The 19,130-nt window shown below is 40.9% G+C and overlaps 1 protein-coding gene across 3 annotated transcripts; it reads left to right on the forward strand.

Moving 5' to 3' along the window:
- The first annotated feature begins 1,100 nt into the window (after nt 1-1,100).
- keap1b (kelch-like ECH-associated protein 1b) lies at nt 1,101-17,713 on the forward strand. 3 transcript variants are annotated; one of them, XM_036000234.1, is made up of 8 exons: nt 1,171-1,297; nt 4,927-5,568; nt 5,600-6,079; nt 7,239-7,484; nt 9,603-10,279; nt 11,612-11,817; nt 13,490-13,666; nt 14,774-17,713. In XM_036000234.1, the coding sequence occupies exons 3-8, from the start codon at nt 5,774-5,776 to the stop codon at nt 15,043-15,045; spliced, it is 1,884 nt and encodes a 627-aa protein (XP_035856127.1). In that variant the 5' UTR covers nt 1,171-1,297; nt 4,927-5,568; nt 5,600-5,773; the 3' UTR covers nt 15,046-17,713. The 3 variants fall into 3 exon arrangements, with proteins under 3 accessions (XP_031141681.1, XP_035856127.1, XP_031141680.1); XM_031285821.2 differs by having other exon boundaries at nt 1,101-1,219; nt 4,927-6,079; XM_031285820.2 differs by having other exon boundaries at nt 4,927-6,079.
- The last annotated feature ends 1,417 nt before the right edge of the window (nt 17,714-19,130 follow it).

The following is a 19,130-nucleotide window of genomic DNA, read 5'->3' on the forward strand; positions in this document are numbered from 1 at the left end:
CCAGCAGAGATTTGGGAAAAATCAGAGTAGTAACGTGTGTAGTCAACTTGATAAATGGAAAACACATAGATGAAAGTAAATCACAAAACGGATCCTGCAGCTTAAACAGCCTATATGCATGATGAGCAGACAGGCAGCTTGACGCATGTCCATTTGATGCCCCAAGGCTAACCTCACCTGATTCCCCTGACTGGGACTACACACAGAGGGCAGAGTCATCGCTCAGCTGGGGAATTGTTGGTGAAGGCTGATTCGAGGCTTTTCCTATCATATTAAGGACGTTTCATTAGTGTTGATGCTTCATTATTAATTTCTGACCCAGAGGGAGCAGAGATGTGATCTAAGCATGATTTATTATAGATAATCAGCTGTGAATTCTGGCTATGGGGCTCAACAAAGCTTTATATTAGTGTACCATATAATGACTGGCAGCTCACTTCCGCATGATTAAAACTTTATCACTTCATTTATAATTTCATTTTATAACTTCATTTAAAACTAAAAAAAAGTTTTGTGATCTTTTTGGGCCAGTAACTTGAAATGGGTCCTGCAATGACACAGTTGGCTTTTGGTGCCACCTTGTGGCTGTTTGCCAGAATAGTGTAGGCCTATGCTGTTAAGTCTACTACTGTATTGACCTGAATTACGTATTTTGCAAGAGTGAGGACAAATTACTGGTGTGTCAGCACCTGCCTGGAGCACATTTCTCTCAAGCTGATATGTTCTGTTGGAGCCATTCAAAAACATGGTGGTGGTGGGGGGACGACTTGATAAGCAAAGCAAGGTGAGCAACACATACAAAGAGGGAGTAATTTGGGTTGAGGTAATTAAGGGTCGTATAGCCATGCCTCTTGATAACCATTACTGAATTTGATTAACGTATCTTTCTTTTAGCTTACTTGTACTAAGATTTAGGCTACTCTTACTCTCCATTACGCAATATCGTTTCCAACTTGTTACAAAGTAGCCTACAGTGGACACAAGTGACGAATGTATTATTTGTAACAGACTTGATTGACGTCGAAGCTACAGTTTTTGGCAACCAGTCAATAATTGGCCTCGCTTTTCCTTCACTCGGAGAAGTCCTTCTCAATAAAAGCCCCCCTTCCTCGGGACGGATATCACTTCTATTACTCGTCAACGGAGGCGGGTCCAGCGATTTGGAGGCGGGCTCTTATTGTGAAAGCGAGAGAGGAGGCCGGTACAATGCTTAGTCACGGTGAGTACAGCTTTCCCCCCACCTTCCTATGTGGCGCACAGCTCAGCAGACCGCGATGGAGGAACTGAACTAGACAACGTGAGTTTATTTTATTACAGATTTAAGCTATCAGTATTGATTAATACGAAGTGTAATGATGGCACATTTGAAAGCTAGCTGTAGTAATATATTTCGATAGCGCTTTGTTAGCATTCTTGTGCCTACGGCTCACAGCCGCCGTTATGCTGCTGTCTATTATTAGGAGCCTATTTTGCTGTCAGCTCTATTTCCGAAACGTTTAACTTGTCATTTGTGGTGTCTCCGGCTGTTTGTCATGAATGCATTGGTTTCACTTTTCGTCATAAACCAAACTGAGAATTTAATCGGCTGTTCTTCACCTGTGTTACCCTTATTTTCGGTTCATGCCAACGCTCTGGATTATTTTTGATCAAAACAAGCGCAGAAATGATCACCGTTGGACCGAAGGGGAAACGGTGCTTTGTGTGAATGCTCTTAATGTTAAAGGAATGGCGCGGAAATCTAATTCCATCTGGGTTTATGTAAGGACTGACTGCTCTTCTGGGTCATATTTTGGTACAACCAGTTCCACTGTTTGCTCGGTGAAGAGTTCAGGATGAGTCACCGAGGAAAGCTCTTTGCCGAAATGCCCATGATGAAACAAGTTAAACACCCGCGATTGTGTGTAACTCTTACTTTACGTGTAACTTCAAAGTTTGAAACACTCCAGTTATTGCGCAATCCCTGCTGAACGGCATCCAAAAATCGCAGGCCTGAACTGTGGTTCCCAAACTAGGGTGCAGCAGGGTCTACCAGGGGTCCTTGAAGGTGTTACAGAGAGTCGCCAAGGACTGAGAAATTGTTCAATAATATATTTACATATTACTATTATCTATCATCGCTCAACACTGTGTGAGAGAGAGAATGAGCTTGTATGTTTGTATCATAGGTTTCACCGTACACGCTGACGTTACCTAAATGTGCATCAAGTTTAGAGCTGTAACTCGATTAGCCGAGCTGAAACATTAGTCAATTAATCGATAAGTTGATTGACAAAAGTAATTACCTGGAAAATATATCACATAATTGTCATGTTAAGTAAATAGTTTTCTCATTTCTTTCCAGCTTCTCAATTGTGATGATATGCTGTTTTCTCTGTTTTTTATCATTAGGGCCCATATATCATTGTAAACTGAATAAAATAATACACTGTTGTGGACATTTTTCGATTTGATAGAGAAAATAACCTGTAGATAAATCAATACCAAAAATTACCATTAGTGGTTGGCTTATGAAATGTCAGAATTTGCATTTAAGCCTTTAAAATGTCTTTAATATTTATCAGTTACTTTTTCAAAATCCACATGAACCACTTTTCGCATCGGCATGAATTGGATCCACCACACAGCACTTATTACAAAAGAAAATGTCACTTTAAAAGCTAGTATGACTGTTACTAGCGTTATTTCATTACAAGCGATTTAACATTTTAAAAGGCTATTTTTTGTAAACAGAGTCCACCGCAGGTATCACTCCACATAAAATGCTACATTACATCCAGTAAACTTTTCGGAGAACAATGAGGGCAAAACAGCATCATCGATTTGTATAACCCGAATATTCTCTGTACCTGACAGTTTGAAAGACACTCGACTGTCCTGCTGTTCCTGACTTGAACTAACCAGACAGTTGCCTCGTTAATGGACTCCGGCCAGTGCGTTGCTGCAGTTTATGGTGGTGTGCCACTCCAGAAAGAATATAGGGGAAACACAATCAATACTTGGCTTATTTTTGACTAGGCTTCCCGTACAATTAGAGGAGAAACTGCTATATCAATATCGAGATATAAAATGATCTATATCGTGATAGAAGATTTTGGCCTTATCACCCAGTCCTACTTTACATCCTATAAAACAAAAAAGCAGCTAATCTTCACATTTGAGAAAATGAAACTAGCTAATTTCGAAAGATTTTCATTGGAAAATGATTTAAACAATGAATGATGATTTATCAAAACAAATACATCGCAATACAAATACAAGCAATACATCGACTGGTTGTTTGAGTATTAATGGAGTCTATTCAACAACAAATGTCTTCTACTTTGGGCAGTTTAAACCAAACTAGCCTGTGCGGCACTGCTTGTTTGTTCAACTTAGCATTAAAAGAGGGAACATCTGCTCTTGTTTCAAAAGAGAATCAGCCTTTAATGTCATACCTGAGAATGCTACTGTATACAGTATATTAATTGCAGGAATTATTAGAGATATGCAGCAGGTACTAACGTAGACTCAGGTAGCCTGTTTGTCAGTGAGCAGTTTCGGTCTGCCAGTTTATCAACATGTTCTCCTGTGAAACTATTTCACCCAGAAACATAGAGGGAGAAAAACACGACAGTAAGTCAGAATCGCAGTGTGTTGGACCACATGTCCTGACGTGTCACCGTACAGTATGTGGATAATATAAAAAGATTTTGTTTGCTTATTCTTAAGATATTAAAGAGCATTGGCGTGGCCTGTGCACTGTGTCCCCTTATCACAACTTCAGGTAATGATTGCTGTGTGTGTGCACAACTTAATGGGTACTTTGTTATATAACTCTGAACACTCAAGGCAGCATTTTTGCTGAGTAACACCGGACAGACAATTAGCGACTGTCGGCTGCTCTTTGTGCTGTATGTCACTGTCAGGCAGTGCAGTTATTCTGGAAAGAAGAAGTTAGATTGACAGAAAAAGGCATTTATTTTTGGCAGCATCCCTCTAGGTCATTTATGGTGTGAGAGCAAGTGTTCCTCTCCATGAACCTAAGCCCGCATATTCCTAAAAGAAGTATTCATTTCCAAACAGGTCTGAATGCATAGCTATCTCCTGTTGTTTTCTCATCCGCTGCAGTAGATTGTTTGAGATTTCTTGAAGTAAAGCTCTTGATTCTGATTGAAAGATGTTTTTGTTTTTTTTGTGGCTAAAAGCTGTTTAAATTGTCATATGTTTGTGTTTCAAAATGTTTGCATGTGCCTGTTGTGAGTAAGAATCAGTAAGGGTGTACCTTGCTTTGTTAGCTGGTTAACAAACCGTTCCCTCTGTTTCAACCTCCAGCTGGACTGGTCACAGGACAGAGGGAAAACAGTCAATCAGTCAAGCTTGGCCAGCTAAATTCAAGCCTAATTTAAGTCACTCCGTCGTCCTTCAAAACAGACATTACTGCCTCGCTATTCCTTACATGCTCACTTTCATTTACATGTTTGTTTGCTAAAATGGGAAGACTCTTTAGTAGTGCAACACTTAGGTTAAGATGTGTAAGTGACAAATTGTGATTAAATCTTCTCATCACAGACACCTCTAACCAAAGATGAAAGGAACTGTTAACTTAAAATGAGCTATGATGACTAAAAGAAGGGCGCTCATCGTAAAAAGGAAGAAGCCTTGACCCCACTGAACTGCTCCAGGAAGAAAACGCCATGCGTGTGAAAGGCGTGATGATAGTCTTTTTGCTTACCTAAACTTACTGCTGTGTAAGTTGGCAGAGACCGACTTGTGCCACTTGTCACTTAAGACGATGTATTTGTCAGCATTTAGCCGATGAGTGCATCGATGTGTACACAGATTTTAACAGTGGCAGGATTAATTGACTGTGTTATAAATTGTTTCAAAGTATGTGACTGTGACACTGTACGGTATATACATACTGTCTCTCTCCCTCTTTCCTTTCAGTTGTCAGTTGAGCCAAAGCTTCCTGGTAAACACAGCGGTGGAAACAAATTCCATAGCTGGACAACCTCGAGGAAGGCGTCTCCAGAGAAAGCCACAGAACACCTCCCCCATTCCCAAGGGCTCCAAGTTACGCTTACGACACTTTTGGCACTCGATCCTGTTTTTGTTTTTTTGTCCTTTCAGAGTTGACAAGCCTTCTCCTGCCTCATCTAGAGTATCTGAATCTGCAGTGTAGCACTCTGAAGGGAGCTTTAATGATTACCTCTTTTAAAATGAAGCAGTAAATCTGACTCTTATTTTCCCTCTCTAGAGTACTCAATATGCAAGACTGACCAGCACCTGTGGTGAATCTGGCAAGCATTTAGATTAATGTTCAATTCAATTCCTTTGACTCTTGCACTTGTTCAGTTTGCACGGTCATAAAAACATTCTGTACCTGTTATTCTGTTTATTATTAACCCCTCCGCCAAAGCCAGAAGAATCCTGAACTCAAGACATTTTGATTATGTTGGAACTGCAACATGTAAGAGTACAACCAGCTATGACTGGCAGATCACGTAGAAGTCTCTGGTAATGCCATAATGAGCAGTATGTCTGGACTCAAGTACTGAACAGAGCAAGGAAATCCGCATTTCCACATAAATCCGACTTAAACGTGAACTCTTCCACACAAACAAAAATTAGGCGTACCCAGGAGAGCCCGGAGCTTTCTGTTAAGCCGTCTGCCAAGTGTCAGTTCAAACTTCATCTTTTATTTCACCCACGCCTGCGCATGGTGTAAGGATGCCCCATAACACCGCCTGCTTTTCTTGAGAAAGAGACCAGGAAGGAGGAGACGGGGTAGGAAATGACCGAATGCATGACAGAATGCAAAGCGCTGGTGACTCCGTCCACGCGCAACGGCCACCGTGTCTTCAGCTACACGCTCGAGAGCCACACGGCGGCCGCCTTCGCCATCATGAACGAGCTGCGCCTGGAGCGTCAGCTGTGCGACGTCACGCTGCGTGTGCGCTACAAAGACCTGGAGGCGGTGGACTTTGTGGCTCACAAGGTGGTGTTGGCCTCCTCGTCCCCGGTCTTCAGGGCCATGTTCACCAACGGCCTGAAGGAGTGCGGTATGGAGTCGGTGCCCATCGAGGGGATCCATCCCAGGGTGAGTCAGATGTCATCTTTTCTCGACAGAAATCTTTGCTGTTTTTGATTTGACACACCATCCCACTCACAGATCATTAAACATGATTTGAGGTTAAATGTGCAAGGTGTGACACATTTTGAGACATCACAAACATTATCGTAAAAAGATCAGATAATTGCATTTTATTTGTTTGACAGTAATGACACAATATCTACTATATTGCTTTCAAGCACAAAACAATGTTTTTACAGTACTAAGCAGTATGGCTGGGTATCGTTCAAAAAAGTTTGATACCGTGACTTCAGTACCAGTTCCTAAACGATACTTTTTTCGATACCAATTTTATGAAACAAAAAGAAATTGCAACAGTACACATTTCAGCTCCTGCTACGTGAGCCCCGTCTCTGTGCGTTAACGTGGAGTTTTTCCTACCTGCCTCTACGACGTGTAACATTAGACTGCCAATCAACAGATGATCAGATTTTGGTAGCATGCTTATTGGCTCACTGACGCTGATGAGATTTACGCCTTAGGTATTGAATGACTCGAAACTCAACACTTTAGAGGCAATTTAGTCGGTACCCAGCCCTACTAAACGGGAATAAAACCAATATTCTAGCATTAACCAGTGTTTAAGTTATAGATTTCAGTCTCTTGCCATGGCAAGCGATTAAACCTCAGTATAATTATCCGAATAAATTAACAGTAATATGCAATAATGTACTGTACATAGACAGAATGTTTTGAAATTTGAGAAATGGAAAACTGTTTTTAAAAAATCAAGTCTACATGAACACCTTTTTTCAAAGTGGACCTTATGTATACACGCACTGTAAAACTTGAGTACACTTAGTTTGACCTCTTTTACTTACTCTGGATGTTTACAAAGCTCATGTAGATACACACATGGACAGAGTATCTAACTCTTGTTAGCTTATGAGATGCCAATCGGTCTGGAAAAATGAATAGACACAGATATAAATTGCATCAGAGCCTTATTTTTCCTCCTTTTTTATTTCCCATTGACTTTCTTTTCTGCCTTATTCCATCCCTCTCTCCCAACCCTATCCCTCTTCATCCCTTTTCTTTCCCCCTTTTCTACCACAACCTTTCTTTCTTTCTTTCTTTCTTTCTCTCTCCCTCCCTCCCTCCCTCCCTCCCTCCCTCCCTCCTTCAGGTTATGGACCGACTGATAGAGTTTGCCTACACAGCCAGCATCTCTGTGGGGGAGAAGTGTGTGATTCACGTGATGAACGGTGCTGTCATGTACCAGATAGACAGTGTTGTCAAGGCCTGCTGTGATTTCCTCGTCCAGCAGCTTGACCCCAGCAACGCCATCGGCATCGCCAATTTTGCCGAGCAGATCGCTTGCACGGAGCTCCACCAGAAGGCCCGTGAATATATCTACATGAACTTCAGCCAGGTAAAGCTTCAGCGGAGTTTCTGATAAAACCACCTTTGTTTTGTCTGTTATCAGATTATCTTTTGGCTTTGTTTTTGGTTTCATTTGATAGTTGACAGTGTAGATACAGAAAGGAAATGCGGGGAGAGAGTGGGGGTATGACCCAGCTGGGGGAAATTGCCGTTAGTATGATATAGAATAATTAATCATATTTATACTACTAAAACAGGGAACATGTCATAATTGCATCGGCACAGCCCATGACTGAAAAAGGAAATAGGGCTTTCTTATTATTTTTTTTTATATATTTGTCATTTCTACACACGGGTTTGTGTTAAAAAGGGTCTAGTTGTGGTGTGAGTAAATTCTGTTTCACTTGTTCCATTGGGGTTTCTGCTGGTTGACTTTTCTGCTTCAAACCACTTGCTCGTGCCTTTGTGCAATGAACGTCAAGAATGCAAGCTATGATTCATGATGAGTAGTATGTGGGTTTACACAAAAGAAATGAAGACTCTCAATATTGATCTCTGATAAGTGGATAAAGAAACAGTAGAGAGGCAGGTTAGGTTGCTCACTGACTCACAGATGTGTCAGTTAATAGCAGTCTTTCACATGTTTTATTTGATTGAACTACTGCAACTATTTTAAGCAAAAATGTCCAAAATATGTTGGTTCTGGCTTCTCACTAATGAGGGTTTTTCTGTTTTTCTTGGTCTCATGTGACAGTGAACTGAATATCTTTGGGTTTTGGAGTGTTGTTCAGCCAAACAAGCTATCTGAAGATGTCACCTTGGGCTTAGGGAAAGAGTGGCATTTTGCAGAAGTTTCTGATATTTTACAGAACAAATGATCAATCTAGATATTATGTATATTTCTGCATTAAAATAACTATACCTATGTTATATATATTTTTTTAGATTTACATTATCCCAAATGTTCAAACCCAGAAAAAATCTGTAATTTGAATCAATAACATGGAGCGTGTCATTTGGTTGCCTGTCAATGTATCATATAACCTTTTGACCGCTCTAGTTCCTTTAACTTCCAGCAAAACATGGGAAATGCCCGGAAACAGTAGATAATGTGTTAAATAGTGATTGTAAATCAATGTCACAGAATTATACCTAGTAAAAGTAATACATCATTTTTTCATTAATTACATGCCACTTTGCTACACAGTAGTAATTAATTAGTAGAGACCTAATTCATTAAAATATTTTAAAGTGCTCATATTATGCTTTTTGGCTTTTTTTTCCCTTTCCTTTGTTGTGTTATATATGTTTTTTGTGCATGTTATAGATTTACAAAGTGAAAAAGCCCAAAGTCCATCCCAAAAGGACTTACCATCTCCAACAGAAAACACTGTTCACAAACTGCTTCAAGCAGCTCTATTATAGTCCAGCCTTTACTTCAGAGACAAACGTGCGTCACTTTCTAACACGCGTTATAATACTCGCCTAGCTGCTAGCGTGGCACGCCCTCATACTCTGCTTCTGACTGGCTAGCAGTCCTTACCTAGCTACTGCGCATGTGCGACTCCCAACAAAGATGGTACAGAAGTGTGATACCTCACTCTGTAGCTAAAACAGAGCGCTCAACACACAGGGTGGAAAGAGGAGTTGCAGCAATGTGCAGTACAACAAATATATAGTGTTTTTTGAAAATGAAACCATGTAAACCTATTCTGATATAACCTCTAAATACTATTATGAACCTGAAAATTTGCATAATATGAACACTTTAATATCGATCAAGCTTAATACAATGTTCTATTTTGACAAGTGGCTCATGCTAATGCTTGGTGGATAACAACGTTCAACATGCTCATAAAATTGTTTTTTTTGATTGATTGTTTTGACCACGGCCACCACCACAAATAGAATCTTAGGTAATTATGTGGGAAGCACTGCAGCTATTTCATCAGAATGACATGAGTAAAAATTACAAATTGTACGTTTATTTGATGATGAAAATAATCCTTAGTTGCACCCTTGAATTGTAGTCTGCTCTCCTCATCACCGTTTTATTTATTATTTGCAATAGACACTTGAGTATACATTTATTTGGATTCTTTGTCTATATTTAATTGATCAGAGCGCTTGTCTTATAAAAAGTTATTAAAAGTACTCCTGTCCCTAGGTGGCAACCCAAGAGGAGTTCTTCAACTTGTCTCACTGCCAGCTGGTCACCCTCATCAGCCGCGATGAGCTCAATGTGCGCTGTGAGTCTGAAGTCTTCCAGGCATGTGTGGCCTGGGTGCGCTACGACCGGGAGAACCGGCGACCATACGTCCAGGCGTTACTCCAGGCTGTCCGCTGCCACTCCCTCACCCCCAACTTCCTGCAGGCCCAGCTCCAGTCTCTGGACTGGGACCCCCAGTGTAAAGACTACCTGGCCCAGATCTTCCAGGACCTCACCCTCCATAAACCCACCAAAGTCATTTCTTGCCGAACACCCAAGGTGCCGCAGCTCATCTACACAGCAGGGGGTTATTTCCGTCAGTCTCTCAGCTACCTGGAGGCGTATAATCCCTGTACAGGAGCCTGGCTGAGGCTGGCTGACCTGCAGGTACCACGCAGTGGCCTAGCAGCCTGTGTGATCAGTGGGCTTTTCTACGCTGTTGGTGGAAGAAACAACGCGCCTGATGGCAACATGGACTCGAATGCATTGGACTGCTACAATCCTATGAACAACTGCTGGCTGCCGTGTGCACCGATGAGCGTTCCCAGGAACCGAATCGGAGTTGGTGTTATCGATGGCATGATATATGCAGTTGGTGGATCACATGGGTGCATTCATCACAATAGTGTTGAAAGGTAAGATGAATGGAGCTTTTTAATGGTATTATATATTTTTTATTATCTTCAACAATTCCCTGAAGAGACCAAAGCCCATGCAGAATTTATTCTGCTAACAAGTATCATCAGTGTAGCCACAGCCTTATTTATTGCTGATAATAATAAAATATATGTAACACCTGCCGTATAATACAGGCATATGCTCTGGTTTGTTAACTGTATTTAGACAATAAGTGCCCAAGAGCAAGAATCAGGTAACGTCCTGGAACTTAATTTGTTTTGTTCCACTTCCTGTTATATATTTTTAGTTCACACAAAGCTTCAACGAGGAAGCTTTAAACAAAATTTTTTTGTGTTATAAAACTAAACTGTAAATTATGTCGTGGCTATAAATAGAATAGCAAAGTTTCTCACCCACAGCGTGTGTTCCAACTCTTTAGCTGTCATATGCACTACTTGTCCTACTAAATATGGTCAAAACAAAACTTTGAGTTAACTACCTTTGGCTACCTTCTACCTGTTTGTTCAGCTTCTTCTCGACAGCTGGTCTGGATAGTGAGCCAGCAACAACATACAGTACAGTTAATGAGCAATAAAAGGCAGGAGGATGTGCTAAACATCCTCCTGCCTTTTATTGCTCATCTATCGCCAAGTGTTGAATGTATTTGTCCTGCTGTGTTGGCATGCCTCAAACCCAGAGAGGAACCTGTGGCGCCATCAGTCACCTGGGTAGGTTAGGATTTAATCCAGTGAATTTGATATATAATACAGTGAATTTGATATATGTATAGTCTTAATTCACAGTTGAAGATGTACCCAATACAAAAATGGCAAATATTAACCACAATGACAGTGAAAAAGGAACATTCCTAACATGGCTGAATGCACATGTAACAACTCTGCAAAAAATATATGACTTTTCAGTGTAGTGGAATCACAGACTACAGATGCTAAACATGGATCTGTGTAACAAAGACACTGGGTTTAATTCCCAGTAACATCCTAGCAAACAAATTAGCCGTGTTTGGACTTAGGAGGCCAGGCAAGGGCTCTCGTACTTGTTGCTCTACTAGTGACTCCTAGATGTTGGTTGGGTGCCTATACAGAGAGGGATGAAACTGGGGGATAGCATGAACTTACACCCCCTCGGTTAAGTTCATCAATGGCAGGTGAAAAGAGGCAGTTGGCGACATCCTGTTTCTGTCTGCAGTCCTCACTGGGCCAGCAGTGACACAGATTAGCAGTGCATAGGGAATTTGATTTTCCAGAGAGGGGGAACAAATGGGGAAGTAAATCCTTAAAGAATAATAACAATAAAACAAATCAATGTGTGTTTTTCCTGATCTGCAGGTATGATCCAGAAAGGGACCAGTGGCACCTGGTAGCCACCATGTTGACACGGCGTATCGGTGTGGGTGTTGCGGTCATCAACCGGCTGCTTTACGCCGTAGGGGGGTTCGATGGGGCCAACCGGCTCAGCTCCTGTGAGTGCTACAACCCTGAGAGGGACGAGTGGAAGACCATGGCCCCCATGAACACTGTGCGCTCAGGAGCTGGTAAGGAAGAGATATTCATCATATAAGCATTCTCTGTAGTTTGTACACAGGGGTGCTAAGAATGAGTGTTCATGTATTCTTAATTACATTAGAGGGCTGAACGATTAATCGCATTTGCAATAATATCGCGATATGTTAAAACGCGATTTCCTAATCAAAAAGGCTGCGATTTGGTCACGTGACTCGCGAGAGCAAAGCAGTCTGCACTCCGCAGAGAAAGCATCAACTTGGCACGCTAACGCTACGCCGTACCTTGACCTGTTGTACAATGGCCTCACTATTTTGGTTTAAAAAAAGAAGATGATGCGCAGCTTCAGATATTGTGCAAAACCTGTCTTGCTAATGTTGCTACCTCATGGGGTAACACTACGAACCTGTATCAGCACTTAAAAAAACAACAACACAAAGCCATCTACGACAGTTGCATGGCTAAAATGCCGAACACCAGTTTGTCAAGTAAGCAAAATACTACCCGACAGGCATCACTCACCGAAATGTTTGAAAGCGTAACGTTAACTCCATATGAACGTATTTTAAAACGGAACGAGGAAATTACTCAAGCAGTAACGGAGTTTATCGCCAAAGACATGATGCCCCTTAGTACGGTCACCAAGCCTGGGTTCACAGCTACACAGAGCGTCTGTTTAGCACCAGATAGATAGATTTGATGCGAGTATGAAGTACACTGACCGGAGCTGGATCGGAGCGGGAGTTGCTAATGGTGAGAAATTGCTTCCTGTGTGATCAGGATCACTATGGCTGGTAGTGCCATACTCACTGCACTTCAGTCTGTGTTGTTGCTGTTACTGACTACAGATAATTACGATTTAATATTTAGATATTAATGTTCAGACAGTGATTACATTTAACTTTGAGTTACCTAAATATTTTCAAAGAGGTACAGGCAGATATTTCTCTCCTTTTTATTTTCTGCATTTTTGTTTTGTTACTGACTGGAGATCAGTAATATATACTATATTTTTACTTAATTAACTGTCTAGTAAAGGTCAAAGACAGTGTTTAAAAAGTGCAATCCACATGTTTACATATGTTTATTATAATAATCTAAATACGGTAAAGCCACATTTGTTTTTATATTTCTGCAATCTGCACTTTAGTTTGTGTGATTTGTTTCTGACTTTAATATGAATGTTTACACCAGGCTTGGTCAGTGCTCAGTGTACTACTGTGATTGAAGTAGTTAAATAAAAGATGTAATTCATATAAATTCATGCATCACCTAATTTCATCATCACATACAGGCCTGGCCTCCAGGAAAGAACAGTTTGTTTAATCTGTCTAATCTTGTGTTGTTCATACTATACAATGATTTATTGCTTGTCTTTGAAAAAATAAAAAACATAATCGCATATTAAATCGCAATCACAATATTGGTGAAAAAAAATGGCAATTAGATTATTTTCCAACAAAGATACAGTAGACAGGTTAATTTAATATTCTGTATAAGTATGTAGACTGAGTTTGGACATCCTCCAGCATATCTCTGTAAATGGCTACTGCATCAACGTACTGTAGCAGTGCAGAGATTCACTTATTTAAAACTACATGAACTCAACAGGAGTGAACTTGCTTGCAGGACTTTTTACTAGTTTGCTCATATCTAGATGAAGTAATCTAACACTTGAATAAACTAACCATTGACCCTATTCAGGTGTGTGCGCACTGGGGAATCAAATCTTTGTGATGGGCGGCTACGATGGCACTAACCAGCTGAACACAGTGGAGCGCTATGATGTGGAAACTGATACGTGGACCTTTGCTGCCTCCATGAGGCACCGACGCAGTGCTCTGGGAGTCACTGCATTACATGGACTCATCTATGTATTGGGTGAGTAGTATTGTAACTATTGAGAATAAAATCACCAAACTAAAATAATGTATAAATTACACTTTTTTCTGTCAGTCAGGGCCACAAATCACATGGATCATTTTAGTCCACATTTGCTTTGGCCATTGGGGTAGTAGCCAACTAACAAATGTTAGTCCAACTAACTTCATACACCTGTTCCTAATATTAATGAGGATATTCTTATCTAGGCCTTTTGTTTTTCAGTTTAATTTTGTGGAGATAAAGATGTGCTCATGAAACAAGATGTATTAACATCTGTTTTCAGTTCGCACTGAACTCTACTAGAAAACCTATTATAAAAGCCAAGAATGAAAACCTGTTATAAAAGCCAAGAATGAAAACCTATTATAAAAGCCAAGAATGAAAAGACTATTTTGCAGATTTTATTAAAAAATAATGTTGTGATGTCACTTGAGCCCACATTGGTTGGAGCTTAACAGCCAAACACAACGGGCGTGTAAGCGTCGCGTTTAGCAGCGTAGCGCAGCCAAAAAAAGAATTGGCTCCCATGTTATCCAATCTGTCCGTTCACACCGGGCGCGTAGCGTCTGCAGCGGCCCGCACACTGCAGCGATAGTTTACTCCTCTATGTCTTGCGCGAGACGCAAGCATATGTGTCTAGCCAGGCAGGTAATCGCATACAGGAAGACCACAGTGCAGCCGGATACTTTACAAAAATGTAACACATTTAAAATAGAACACATGGTGATTTTGGCTGGCTTGACTTCACACACACACACACACACACACACACACACAGAGAGAGATCAGTGTTTGTGGAGTTGGAAAGAAGTGAACTTACAGACCTCTGTAGCCCGCTCCTCATCTCTGTTGCGGCTAAGTCAGCATAACACAACTGAACCTCTGATGAATTGCATTGTGGGTAATGTAGGTGCCAGGTTTTGACAAGAAACAGTAATGTGTGGAATAAAAGACAGTTGTTACGGTGCTGTTGCATTAATTCTTAATATTTTTTTTTAAACTGTCCATCATGACTCTGATAATGTTAAAGGTGGAGTTTTCTTTTCATTGAACAAAACATGAGACATATTTTCATGAGACAAAATGTCGATGTTATAATTACAGGAGGTTACGATGGAAACACTTTCCTGGACAGTGTGGAGTGTTATGACCCTGAGAAGGACACCTGGTCGGAGGTGACACACATGACGTCAGGGCGTAGCGGCGTGGGTGTGGCCGTTACCATGGAACCGTGCCAGAAAGAACTGCCACAGTGTCACAAGTCTGAGAGTGAGAGCGGTGCTGCCTCACCAGCCTCAGCCTATCAGTCCGCCAACTCTGGTTTTAGCTCTTACCACAATCAGCGGCACGGAGGGCCCTTCGACAAAGGCGCATGAAGCTCATCACTTGACCATGTCTCTCTCACACACACACACACACACACACACAGACGAGTGCCCCAAAACTCCACTCTGTCTTCCCAAATCAAAAGAAAGCCCCTCAAAACTGATTATAGACAGAGGTGAGCTAAAACACCACGTGCTGCCTGACTGGTTCTAGAGATCACACTTGATGTAAAAGCAAAAAAACTAAATCAGTAACACTTTATTTTAAAAGTGCAGTGTTGATAGTAATCTATAAGGTGACAAAAAAATAATTTGAGTATCTGCATTGGACTATCCAAATCAAGTATAACCCCAGATCCTACAGTCCACTTTTCTAGACCTGAAATTTGATTAATTTGTTTGGTAAATTGTGTTCCGCCGGTCTGTGTTTTCAGATCTGGGAATTGAAGTTATCAGTCAGACCATCATCTCCCAGGTTTGAGCCATGGGAGGAAAGGGCTGCATACTAAAACGGGCCATTTACTGGCTCACAGAGCCATCAGGGGCTGTTTACACTTCAAGCAAAAGTTAAATCAGGAGGGGGGGGGGGTAATTCAAATTATCCCATTTATATAACTAAAAAAGACCCAAAAAAGTAGCATTTTTTAGCATAGGCAGTAGAGTTCAAAGTGCCATTACAATGCCTGTGGGCATTACTCTCATCAGTATATTGACTTAAGGGTGCTTTGATGGAAAGGCACTGACAGTCACTGTGTGGTGTGTAGAAATTGGTAAAGTTAACCCAGACAGCCACAAGATGAAGCTTATACATGAGAATGGGCCTCATGCAAGAACGTTTACTGTATCCTCATCCTAAACCTCTCTTTTTGTACTCGTTTTGCTTGTACGTAGTCTGGCTCAACAGATGTACATTGCTGGGATGTCCCTCCCTCTCTGCTATTAATTTTGCAAGGGCACTGCGCTGCATCTGGGGCTTGGCACCGCCCAGGATGGTTGTGATTGTTTTAAAGAAATACAAATAAGCCAGAGCATTTTTTTCGCCCTATCCCAGAATAGATAAGCGTGTAGCCAGACTATAGTCGAGCACTGGCACAGCGCTGTGGAGGTAAGTCTGGCAATGCAAGACTATCTTGTATGTGTTCCAAGTCAGATTCAGCAAACTCTCTTAACTGCACAAACTTAAAGACGAATGAGTACCTCCTGTTCATTTGTGAGGTTTAATAACTAGCATAATCAACGCACCCAAATTGCTATATGAGGCTACTTGTTCCGCTCTTTTTGTGGGAAAGTTTCATTCACAAAATCATCACCAGGAGTAAAACAAAAAGAATTTCACACTGTGGAGTTTCATGTCCTGATGTTGGAAATCAGACGATCACATAACAAATTTAGCAGTGTTTCTAGTTGTGTTAGTGGACCCGGTTTGATATAGATTTAAACTCCAAAAGCAAAGTAGTCCATGCCTAAAATGAGAAGTGGCGGTCAGGGGAGCAAGACACTCCTAGAGATGGATGAGAGTATATATTCCTTTAAACAGAAGATGTTACACTGTTGGGTGTTCACCTGAAAAGTGACCTGCATAAAGACCCTGAGGCATCTGTTGGAGGGTTTTTAGAGCAACAGCTGAATTGTATTGTGAATTGTAAGTTGTCATTTCAAAATATGTCCGTGAAATCCCAACTAAAAATATTTGTTTATTTCAGTAACACGTATATCTGTACATGGCTTATATAACATGCCTGGACCACCCCTGATTTTTGTTCATACTTTTAAAAATTGGTAATTTCCACACATTCTCTTGAATCACTGTAATGTCTATTTAAGATTGAATCTGTTTATAAGAGTGGTTCTTGCATGAGGCCCATAGTCTCAAATTCAAGTGCTGGTACAAGAGAAGCAGGACCTTGTAATAACTGCATTGTAACAAATGTGTTCTTTCACTAATAGCCACTGGAAGGTCAGAAAAAGGGTGATTTCTTTCGAGAAAGGTATTGGCAAATGATTGAGTGTTGCTACTTATAAGGCTGTCGGAGAGTCTGGTCCAGTATAAATGGTGTGCGGAGTGCCAAGAGAAAAGATATGGGTTTTGACTATGTTTAGAGGAAACAGAATACTGTAGCATTTTAAAAACTTTGATTCAAACATCTCACTGTATGTGTTTTTATAAAAACGCTAATTACTGACACAATTGAGAACCTCCCCCTACAGTTGGCTTTTGAGTTCCCACTTACACCAGACCTCAGAAATAGAAGTGACCATGTTTGTGCATTAGTGTTCAGATATTGTACGCTAATGACAACTTGCTTGAAGAAGTGTATTTGTAACAGCAATTTAAGCTACAAAGGTTTTTAAGTGATGTTTTGTACATTGATATTCTAAGAAGTCTTGTACAGAATTTCAGAGCTCACTTTTTTATTTATTTAGGATTCTTTTGGTTTTCTTGTTCCTCTAAACTGACATCAGCTTTGTATTGAATTGGACTCTGGTGTTGTGTTTTTGAATAACTAGCATGCATTGTAACTAAGTAGAAATGCCTGTTAATGCTATTTTTGGATGTTTGTAAAAAAAATTGCTTCAGTTCGAAAGGGACTTTTTTTTTCTGTCCATCAGTAGTTGGAATGGAAATTAGAATATTTAAGGTCTGCTTTGTACATTTCTTTTCCAGCAAAAAATACCCTGTACAATAATTCATTGTAAAGTAAAATATATGTTTATTGTACTGCTGCAGTTATGTAATGATTTGTTAGTTCTGATTTGTAGATATCTATCTGTCTGTCTGTCTTAATGTGTTGTGTAAAGAAATTTGGGTCATACATTTAAAGGGGTGATAGAATGCAAAACCGATTTTACCTTGTCATAGTTGAATAACGGCAGTTCGGTGGGTAAATAGGACATGCATAGAAGCTCAAAATCCCATTGACACCCCTTTACTATGCAAATCTCACATTTTGAAACTGCCGCTGAAAACGGGCGAATCTCAACAAAGCTAGATGTTGATGTAAGCATCTCAACTCCTAGTCTTTGTCACGTCCCAACATTTGCATAGGCTACACCACTGACCTGAGGTCAGCTTAGTCTTCTGAATCTAGCTAGGTCATGCAGATCTCAGGAGTTCCGCTATTTAATTACTAAATTCACTTCTGAGACTTTTTTATGCGAGAAATCAACTATGTAGAGGTCAAATATGGGCAGTTTTACGAAAATTGATGGCTAATTGCAAATTTTGTCCGACTGTGTCGCAGTTCAGCAGGAGCTCAGCAGGCTACGTGACAGCGGCCGGTGCTGCCTCGCCGCCCGGCATGTCCTACTTCATAGACCCCGGCTCGCTGTAAGCTAGCTGGCTCCGTACCCGCGCAAAGTCACCGTTTCTGGTTATTGGACTACAAAATGCCGAGGCCCTGATGGAGCTCCAGGGCCTGCAGCTAACCGCAATCTTTACCCATAGGATTGAAGGGACAGTAGCAGCTAACGAAATCCCTAATGTTCACAAAAATGCATGAAATTGAAATCGGACACCATTGTTAGCTTTATAAGACCTTGGGGTATATGTTATATAAGTGGCGTGACGAAATTCAAACTGTAAATATACTCTAGTTATGCCAGCAGCTGGCAGCCAGCCAGCTCCGCGGAGCCCCGGTAGTCCAGTAACCTAGAAATGGTGACTTTCACTGGGTACGGAGGTTGCCGTTTTCTCGTCAGACTGTGTGGAGCTCCTGAAGTGCGACACGTCTTACCAAATTTGCAATTAGCCATCAATTTTCGTAAAACGTCCCATATTTGAGCTTTATATAGTTGATTTCTCGCTTAAAGTCTCAGAAGTGAATTTAATAACGAAGTAGCCCGACAAACAATGTATAACTTTGCAGTGTCTGAAATATGAGACCTGCTGTCTCGTCTCCAATGTGTTTCTGTGGGTTCGCTCAAACCAATCAGCGCGCAGCTCATCTAAATATTCATGAGCAAAGCTCTTGTTCCAAATAGAGCCATATTCACAGGGTAGTTAAGGGCCTAATAAAATAGCGTTCGGGCAATTTTCAGCCCAACCAATATTACATACCCTATTAGGAGACCTTAAGGAACAGTGTGAAATACCCTATATAATCATTCTATCACCCCTTAAGTTTATGCAGGTTTTC

Source organism: Sander lucioperca, chromosome 4 (genome assembly GCF_008315115.2).
Source record: "Sander lucioperca isolate FBNREF2018 chromosome 4, SLUC_FBN_1.2, whole genome shotgun sequence".
NCBI lineage: Eukaryota > Metazoa > Chordata > Actinopteri > Perciformes > Percidae > Sander > Sander lucioperca.

Bases quoted from the DNA above. Each gene is read 5' to 3' on its own strand.
- keap1b (XM_031285821.2), top strand. From the start codon at position 5,774: ATGACCGAATGCATGACAGAATGCAAAGCGCTGGTGACTCCGTCCACG. The intron at 7,485-9,602 runs GTAAAGCTTCAG...TCCTGTCCCTAG, and splicing joins TCTACATGAACTTCAGCCAG to GTGGCAACCCAAGAGGAGTT. The intron at 13,667-14,773 runs GTGAGTAGTATT...TTATAATTACAG, and splicing joins TGGACTCATCTATGTATTGG to GAGGTTACGATGGAAACACT.